Source organism: Anarrhichthys ocellatus, unplaced genomic scaffold, assembly GCF_004355925.1.
Source record: "Anarrhichthys ocellatus isolate YVR2014 unplaced genomic scaffold, GSC_Weel_1.0 scaffold8, whole genome shotgun sequence".
Classification (NCBI taxonomy): Eukaryota; Metazoa; Chordata; class Actinopteri; order Perciformes; family Anarhichadidae; genus Anarrhichthys; species Anarrhichthys ocellatus.
Window position 1 is genome coordinate 8,573,399 of NW_022280038.1, and position 10,018 is coordinate 8,583,416.

Here is a 10,018-nt window from a genome sequence, read left to right on the forward strand (position 1 = left end):
TTCAATTTTCAGAATTGGAGGTTGCCGCCTGGTTTACACCGTTTTAACTTACCCCTGTATCCCATGTCCTAAACAGATGGTATGTTCCCTTTTAGGTGAGACTGAGATGGTACAGATGCCAGTCATTGGTCTGTAGAAGGAGAAAAGGGTGGCAGCATTTCCAGTTGCTAAAATGGATGGTGTCATACGCTAGATTGGAGAGCCCCTTGACGCAGATTTGTGATATTAGGCTATTCAAATAAAACTGACGTGATTTGACTTGACATTAACCATGCTTTGTGCTCTGCGACTAGAGCAAAATGCATTCGATGAGTATTTGGGGGTATTTGTCCTTTGGATTATCAAGTGGCCATCATCGCAGATGTTTATTGAATGAGACATTCACATGAATCGAAGGTTTGAGAAAAATGCCTGTAAATTACACCCTTGATGCTGACATGGAGTTGGTACATACAGTGCTCTGTGGTGGTATTTATCTTGCTTATGCGTAACTGCATCATCCAGCAGGTGATTGAGTTAGCTGACTGATACATGGTACCTTTTAAGACCGTGGCTCACTGGGTTAAGAGGGTGGTCTCTAACCGCAGGGTCAACGGTTCCATCCTCGACTGGGACGTGTCACGTGTCGTAGTGTCCCTGAACAAGACACTGAACCCCCGGCTCCCCGGGCGCCTATCATTGGCAGCCCACTGCTCCCTATATACAGGGATGGGTCAAATTTTGTGTATGTGTGTATGTATATGACAATAAAAATGGTTTCTTTTTCAATATGCGACTTTCATTAAATATCTTTTTGTCATAATAGGACAGAGATTGAAGATTATTGTTTTCACAATAAAAGCTCAGTTTATTAAAGACTGCAGGCATAGATTACTTACTTTAGTTAAAGGTACCATCAGCAGAATATGTGAAATATATGGGTGGGATACTGAGGGACGAAAGTTAATTGGAAGTGCTACTGTTACAAAAACCTTGTTGCATTCAACAACATTTGAATGTATATACTGTATGAATCCATACCATATAAAACCAAGTCACAAGGCGTATAGTGTAAGCATGTGAAGGCAGTTCTGTGTTTTTGATAGATGTGTATCCAGTAGTCTTCATAAGTATATTCTAATGTCCCTGATGGACAATACAATTTAAAGGGGACATGTCATGAAAAACTCACTTCTTCAGTGCTTTTACACATACCTGTAGGTATCTGGCGTGACTACCAACCCACACACTGTGACAATAAGACAACTAGTTTTGTGTGGGCTGCTGGGATCAGAAAACATGTGATTCAACAAGATTCAGATTTGGCTCCTCTTCCTATGGCTCATTAGAAGAGGGGGGCGGGGTTTCAGACAGAGGGTGAATACAGGTGTATTCGGACAGACAGTATGAGCAAATTAATGTGTTTTTCAAACATTAAGGCATGTACACATGTTCTAACAGAAATCTAAAATACAAGTATGAACCTGAAAATGAGCATGATATGTCCCCTTTAAGTATGAAATAGACACAGGTCTACAAAGAAAACAATTTCAGCTATATTTTTGAAATTGTCATTGTAATTTTTGAGATCCAGAATTGGGCACAAGCCTCTGGGGGCTATAACATAGCATCTTTCAAACCTATGTTTCATGTAACAATTATATTCATCAATATTGTTTTCTCGACATTTCACAAAGATGGTGTGCAGTGTAGATGCTGCAGAGCCTCTGTGATCCAAGTTACCACCAGCGGCATCTTCCCTCCATTTTTTTGTGCTTGCTAATAAAGTGCAGAAAATCTCCCCAGCTCACGGGAGGGGCAGGGGGTCAGACCTCCTTCTGAGAAGCAAACTTGGCTCCAGCAGGGCATCCCCTTCTAAAGCCCGAGCAAAAATGAGCACAATGAGGGGTCAGACACCCCTTGATGGATGTGCAGTACAGGCTGAGTCAGACTGCACAAATACTGCCTCTGTGTTCTTGGAGGATGATGGAGTTTTACATCCTTGCTGAGAGCAGATACTATACGAGTCCATGGGCATTGCTCACCAACTCGGCGGCCTACAGCAAAGTGACATGCTGTGTACTGTAGCAGAAAATATAACTGCAATGGACAACATTCACTTACAGCAATTTCCCAGCAACTGAGCAAGCAACTGAACGATGATGGCCGGAAGACAGGGTTTTATACAAGGTCTAAACAGGAAATTGAAGTGCAAGTTAAACTTATTTTACTATTTTGTTTTTTAAAACAAGTTTTTGTGTAATAAAATATGTACATAAAAACTGAAACACAGAGCATTTACACAGATAATCAGGGAACGCATTAGAGCAAAAAGGCAACTAATACCTATAAAAATGAGTTTTTAAGGCAGTCAGCAGATGGGTGCAGTTGGTTCTGGAGCGTAAGGGCCGAGGAAATGTCAGACGTTTGGTGTCCTCGAAGATTACTGGCCTTAGATGCCATTAATCACAACTTCCTTGTTCTTTTATTGCATATCACACACCTCCCTCACCACATCTCATGTCCGTCTTCACTGTAATAAAACAAACACAATACAAAAGCACACAACAGTGGTCATTGAACAGATCCACTGAATGGTATTAATGACTGATAGCATTTTGACTGTGTTGTAGGTGATCAAGCACTGCTTTTCTGAGGCAAGTGAAAAGGGCAATCCAGTAGTCTAAATGAGAAAAGATCGGTGTTTGAATTTATAAAAATAACATAAACTTATGTCATCAGGTAGCTGTTGTCGTGGTAATGGTGTTTTGAGGTGTTAATTTGCTGTTAGAAAACCGTATTTCCCACTCTGTATCATTTCATTCATTACTAAAAAAACGAATTATGCTCATCGTCACTATGCAACCACAATATATCTTGACAGGAGTTGGGTGTTTTAATAGTCCTGCAGCCGGCCATAGAATCAACATTGATCATCTGCTGCCACCTGCTGTCTGCAGGCTTTAGTACAGTAGTAATATATTAGTGAACCATATGAAAATTGAAAAGAAAAATCGTAAATTCACAGCGAAATTAACAAAAACGGTTTTGTTGTTGAGGTTTATCTAGGTGAACATTTCATGCAAGTTTTGTATTGGATTAATTCAAACTTTAACAATGCACGTTATATTCTCAACTCCAAACTTCTTCGGCCTTTAAAAAATAAAACCCTGTGACACGTATAAATTCATAAACTTCGTCGCTATTACAGGGATTTGGATTATTCTACTACACCATGAATTTATCCATGCAAACACAAAGACATTTTAAATGCAGTGCCTCGCAACTGGAAGAAAAGACATCCAAACACAAAGACTGCATCCATACTGTGTGTTATAATATGCCTGTGTGAGCAGATAAAGATTCTTACACCAAATAACTGATCCAAACAAAGTAAAATAAGTTGGTTTTTTTTGTCCTGGCTCAATATGAGATGGCAGAGATGGTACCACCCTGATCATGTTCACACACATAGATGTATAGGCTTCTGTCGTGGACTGTGTAGGTCAATGTGCTAAATTATTGCAGAAATAGTCTATAATGCGAATCCCTGGTTAATAAATGCTCATCTTCAAGTTGAGTCATAGCATATCATATTCAGCCATATTTGAGAATGAGGATATGACCACAAATACTAAGAAGTAGAATACCTTGTAAAACAATTCAATAGTGGCAGAATATTATTTACACAAAAGGTACTCTGTTTTTGAAGTAGTACTAATCCTCCTATACACTTTTAACATTTGATAAGGCACCCTTTATTTATATCTATTTTTATTATTTGACTTCCTAATTCAAATGATTTTGCCGTTGTCAATGGGCCTGTGAATGTATTGTAATGTGTGTCTATCTGAACTCTTGTATTCAATAAAGTGGGAGATATGGTGGATTGGATACAGAGAGTAAATAGCTGGCAGCGACAATGTTTCGACCGCCAGTTATGCTGATTACAGTCCACGCGCAATGCTTGTATGAAAAGAGTGTTTTCCATGAAGCCGGTACCGGCAGAGGTTTGATGAAAGTTTAAATCGGGATTAAAGTGCACCTGCCTCGCAATTTTCTATGCAGAAAAAACCTGTTTCAATTTTGAAAAGCCTCCTTGAGTGCGTCATAGGCGAACTACTCAACCTGAAAAACTGGCATAACCGACAACCAAACTAATTTATTCACGTGTTGTCACCCGCTTTGTTCCCTCCTCTTCAGGTTCAATAGGCGAGGCTTTACTGTTGAACCGTATTGCTCGGTGTGAGACACTATAGGTAAGACGTGTTTTCTTTGTTTCCCTTGGCTGCCCGTGAGTTTTGTACATGAGCTTCTGGATTGTTAAGCTCAAGTTTTAAGCAATTGGCCTAGAGCGTGTTCTTATCTTAGATAGTGCAGTCTGAGATCATCAGGTAGTCCTACTTCCTCCTGACAGCACATCTGAAATCATAAAATAAGCACATGCTCTTGTATTGCATTATTGATTGTATTATATGATAATATCCTTCCATTGTTCGTCGCATGCACTGCCTCTGACGGGGCAAATTGTGTATACCAGGAAATGATGGATCATGCACACTACGCTGGTGCTTAATGGGAGTAGTACAAACAAATAGACAAGGCACGATAGACGTTTCTCTGTGCAGGACTTATCAAACATAGAGCTGACGACTTAAGGTATGAACATGTTTTTAACAATGCATCATAACCACAAATCACGAAAAATAATGCAGGCTAATGCCAATATTCATTTGGCATATTAAAAAAAATGGATTAGATCTAGTATCGGTACTAGATGAAAAACGGGAAAATGCAATACTGGAGGCTGAAACATCTAAATAAGTGAACTGGTTTGATTTATGACCACTAAGAAATAGTTTTGTTTTTAAAGAATCGGGAATAATACATTGACAATCTAATTGAACCGATTTATTCAAGGACAGTATTTCTTTAAATAAATAAAAAGTTGGCTCAAACAAGGAAGTAGTCACGCTCAAGGAAACGCCGGCGTGAGCGTCCACCTTCAAGATAAAAGTCAGGAATTTAAACAAATTATGTTTGTTGTATTTGACGTCAACAACACCCACATGATGACATAAATTATCGATAATGATTGCTGTCAGAATTATGACATTGTATTGAAATATGTTTCCTGTCGAAACTAAGAAAGCAAAATCTACTAGATGGGCCATTCTACCGAATTAGTTCAAAGTGCGGTCCCACAACAAGAACAACTATTTAACAAAACAATTAAGTATTCAGACATAGATATTTACTAAGAATATGTTATGGTCTATTTAAACCCAAGGCATTCAATTAGATAGTGATAAGCTAAATATTTACAAAATCATCATTTATAGGGTACTTTCTATTGGGAAGTAGCTGTCCCAAACCCTGACATCTAAATTTCAATTTCTGTAAATAACACTTAAAACAATTTTTAGATTTTGTTCAATGGTGTAATTTCAAAGATCTTTATGATTAAGTTTAAACAGAAGTTGTAAGATTTAGATTTATTGTGGGTTTAATTTTAAAATGAAAGAACTATACCAAAAAAATCATGTTCCCAGTTTTCATGTCACCACCGAAACACAAGAGTTTTATCCATTGGCTGAGCCTGGTTTTTAGCCACACCCCTGAATTTTTGACAGGGCAGTGACACTGCATATCCCTGTCACTCATGGCTGAATGGTAAGTAGCTAAATCCCATACTTTTGATATAAATGTGTTCCAAAGTCGGCGTGTAACCTTAAGAATTGTCACTACCGAACACATATTCTCTTCAATTAAGTAAACTTTTTGGGGTTTTATGCAAAGTATTATGTTTTTATGTGTGTACACCTCTTCAAAGATGTGTATGCTAGCCATCCGCTTGCTAGCATTCTTTAGTTATGCTCAAAGTTAGCTAGAATTGTCACTACCGAAACATTCATTCTCACTTGGCCAGCTTCCGTTCTCATATTCCCATTCCCTTTGAATCAAACTTTATTTAATAGTCTTATAAGATTCCAATACAAGCAATACTTATCATATCTCTCCCAATGTCCTTTTATTTTACCCGTTATCTGTCTGCAGGTGCCCTTGAGGTCAAAGTCATGCACAACATTGGGCGAAGCCGCTTTTATTGGCGGCGACTAGAGGACAAGATCTCTTACACAGTGGACAAGGTCGTCGCCTTAATCCCTCCACCAGAAAACGTCACACAGAGGCATGTCTAGATCAGCCCAAGAGTGTTCACTGCAGTATATTGTATGTGAAAAACTCGATTTGTGAATGGATTTGTGATGGTGTCTGACACTGAACCCCCTTAAACATACAGTACAACATAATATCAGATATTTGTCAATGTTTTCTTGTTCTCTTTTACTGAACCCACTTGGGTAATTTTCCATTGATAAGTAATGTTTGTACTTTAAATGGTTCTGGATGAACAATTGTTATGCCTTCAAAAATAAAATTATTCTATTGACCACAAATCATTTGTGTTTGTAATATTCCCAACCTAAGGCATGTTATGAGTTAAGATTACGCAATAAGGTTGAGGAAATATGATACAACCTTGCAAACAAAATACTGTGGTCACAACCGAAACAGTGCAGTCACAACCGAAACACTGGATGATGTGTAAAAAATAAAGTATATTGAGTTATCAACTAAAATGTTATAATACTGATTGGTTTAATGTATGTTCAATTTTATCAATCGTCAACTCTGGAATCAATATGATCAGTATTATGCATTTTACAAAGAAATATTGCATTTAGATTTTGATGAATTGTATAAATTGAATTTAGAAATTTGGTAAAAATGTCTTGATTTAATTGTGAAAACCTTCAAGAAATATTTGTAAAAATACTCTTCAGAGAAGGGAAGGAAACACAATCTTAACAGGTTAATAATAATACTTTTTAACTGTAGTGTATTACTATGTTTCGGTAGTGACAATTTTTGGGAGAGGAAAAACATTGCAACACAGTCTGGAAATACAATATAAAAATTGACGGTTATTTTACTAGATATGTGTACAATATATATATATATATATATACGGACAAAGTTTTGGGAATAAAACGTACAAAATTTAAAAATATTTCCAACCTGACTTTGAACCAATTCGGTAGAATGGCCCAGAATTGACCACAGCCCTGTTAACATCATTTGATTTTCTACTGCTAAACTGCCCCAGCTAGCGAGAAATACAGGGTCTCATAATGCATAAGTATGGTTGATATTAAATATAATTTGTGTCTACACGTTAGTGATACAGCATGTGAAAGCTGGAGTTTCAATGTATATTTGGTACAATAACTGTGCAGTCGACCTCGTCACTTTAAAATATTGTTAAGTTGCATTGCAACTGTGGAACAACTTTTGCAATATTGCCTGTTTGTGAAAACTTTGGTTTTAAATTTCTAGCGATGTGCTTTTATTTTGAAAAAATAGACCGGAAGTAATCTTGATTCTGCTGTTGGCGGAAGACGCTCGTCATGTTTGTATCGAGTAGTTGGCCTATAGCTACATAGTAGCTCGTGTAAATGATGCAGGTTTTTTTTTTGTTGGTTTTTTTATGACCCAGCTTGTTCTTCTTTCTCTGTGATCATGAACAGGGTGCAGCTGAAGCGGTCCAGTATCTTAAGGATGGCTCTATCCGGATCGGAGACAATGGACCAGGACGGACACAATGGAGAGACTTTCATTATGCGGGCTGTCAAAATAGGAGCTGTGGTTGTACTGTACTGGTTTGTCTCAATAACAATGGTGTTCCTCAATAATTACCTGCTGGACAACCGGGACCTGGACGCGCCGCTGTTTGTCACTTTCTACCAGTGCGTGGTGACGGTCGGACTGTGCTGGCTCATGCAGCTGCTGGCCAGATTTTGGCCGGGACTCATCGACTTCCCCTCGGTCAGATTCGACCTGAAGACGTCCCGGGAGGTCCTGCCGCTGTCTATCGTGTTCATCTCCATGATCATCTTCAACAACCTGTGCCTGAAACACCTCGGAGTGGCTTTCTACACGGTCGGTCGGTCGCTCAGCACAGTTTTCAACGTGCTGCTGTCTTACGTTGTCCTGAAGCAAACCACTTCAATACAAGCCATAGTGTGCTGTGGGATCATACTAGGTATGTGAACTTTCTTTCTTCCTGCATGTGGATTGTAACACAGTATTTTCTTTTTTCATGTAAATTATTTATCTGGAAGTATTCTTGAAGTATGTTGAGATAGGTTAATGGCTAAAAATATAATCTGCACCAAATAGATGCTGTCAGAGATAATGTATTTCATCCTCATGTACAAAATCATGTTGACATTGTATGATCATTAATCGCCTCATTTCAAAACGGAGGTGTGGACTGGAGTCACATGACTTGGGACTTGAGTCAGGACTGAACTTGGCAATATAAAGCCTAACACCAATGACTCGTGACTTCACTTGGACTTGACCCCTTTGACTTAAACATACTTGATACGTTCCACCAAGCCCCACAAATTAAAAAGTGTGCCAGGAATTAATTAATTAATGTCCCTTCATTTCCTGACTCAATTAAATATTAATTCCCACCTGACCATGATCCACCTGATCCTGCAGAACCAACATTACTTTACCGAGCGCCGGTTGGAATAATATGAAATGGATAAAGACCAAAGATAACTTCGTACGCGCTCGAGAACTAAGTTTGCAGTATGCTGAACATTGGGGTCAACAATTACTGACGGAGACGCAAATGGCACATTACATGTAGTGAAGAGCGCATTATGACTTGTTTAGGACTCGGGACTTGTCAGTCTTCACATGGGACAATGAGTGCCTGATATATTTATTTAATTGCCACCTTCAATCTTTAATAGAGCTCTTTTCACTTTCGAATAGTTTAGAAAGTTAATATATATATTTGAGATATGACATAATTAGTGCTGAAAAACAACAATTTGCTTTGTAATTTATCAACAAAACATTTGCCGGTCTCAGTTTCTCTAATGTGACAATTTGCTGCATTTCTTTGTTTTATTTAACGGTTAATAATCAAGTTGCATGTATTTTATTTCCTAGTCAGCAAAAAACATTTTTGCAGCCCTTTTGTTCAAACAATATTTCAATTTCTGGCTGAAGAAGTGTGGAATAAATCGGAGAAATATTACATTTATTCACTTGCATCACTTTGACAATACTAGTCGGACAGATATTGAAATGTTTCAGTGCTGAAATTCAGCTTACGTTGTTAAACATGAGTCATTGTGAAATGTGATCTCACAGTCCTGCATGTTTCCATGCTTGTCAGGTGGATTCTGGCTCGGTGTGGACCAGGAAGCCACGACGGGTTCCCTCTCCTGGACCGGCGTCGTTTTTGGCGTGATAGCCAGCGCTTGTGTCTCTATGAACGCCATCTACACCAAGAAGGTGATGCCAGCAGTGGAAGGAAACATCTGGAAACTGTCCTATTACAACAACATTAATGCCTGCATCCTCTTCCTCCCGCTCATCGCTGTGTCTGGAGATCTGGGCAGTCTCGCCAGCTTCAGCCGCCTCGGCAGCCTCGGATTTTGGGGCATGATGACGCTCGGGGGGGTGTTTGGTTTCGCCATTGGCTACGTCACGGGCCTGCAGATCAAGTTCACCAGTCCGCTCACGCACAACGTCTCGGGGACAGTAAAGGCCTGTGGGCAGACCATCATTGCGGTGGTGTACAACTCCTCCAGTAAAAGCCTGCTGTGGTGGACCAGTAACCTGATGGTGCTCTGTGGCTCGTCGGCCTACACCTGGGTCAAAAGTCTAGAGATGAAGAAGGCTCCCCGCAGAGACCCTCAGGACTCCGCCAAGGAGAAACTGCTGCCGGAGGAGAAAGGCAACGTAGGAGTGTAACAGAAAAACCTTCAACTTGTATCTGAGAATGTGAAATAATGCAACATTTAGAACATAAATGATCAGTGACGCACACATGGACTCGATGGTTTTGTTGGTTTCAAAGGTTGTGTGGTTTTATACAGATTTATTTGAGGCCTGAATGAATTTGTGTGTGTATATATATGTATATATATGTATATGTGTATATATATGT

At 39.1% G+C, this 10,018-nt stretch overlaps 1 protein-coding gene across 2 annotated transcripts; it reads left to right on the forward strand.

Moving 5' to 3' along the window:
* Positions 1 to 4,179: 4,179 nt before the first annotated feature.
* On the forward strand, positions 4,180 to 10,000 carry slc35c1 (solute carrier family 35 member C1). Of its 2 annotated transcripts, XM_031848662.1 has the most exons (3): positions 4,180 to 4,238; positions 7,569 to 8,083; positions 9,242 to 10,000. In XM_031848662.1, the coding sequence occupies exons 2-3, from the start codon at positions 7,600 to 7,602 to the stop codon at positions 9,820 to 9,822; spliced, it is 1,065 nt and encodes a 354-aa protein (XP_031704522.1). In that variant the 5' UTR covers positions 4,180 to 4,238; positions 7,569 to 7,599; the 3' UTR covers positions 9,823 to 10,000. The 2 variants fall into 2 exon arrangements, with proteins under 2 accessions (XP_031704522.1, XP_031704521.1); XM_031848661.1 differs by lacking the exon at positions 4,180 to 4,238 and having other exon boundaries at positions 7,411 to 8,083.
* Positions 10,001 to 10,018: the final 18 nt, after the last annotated feature.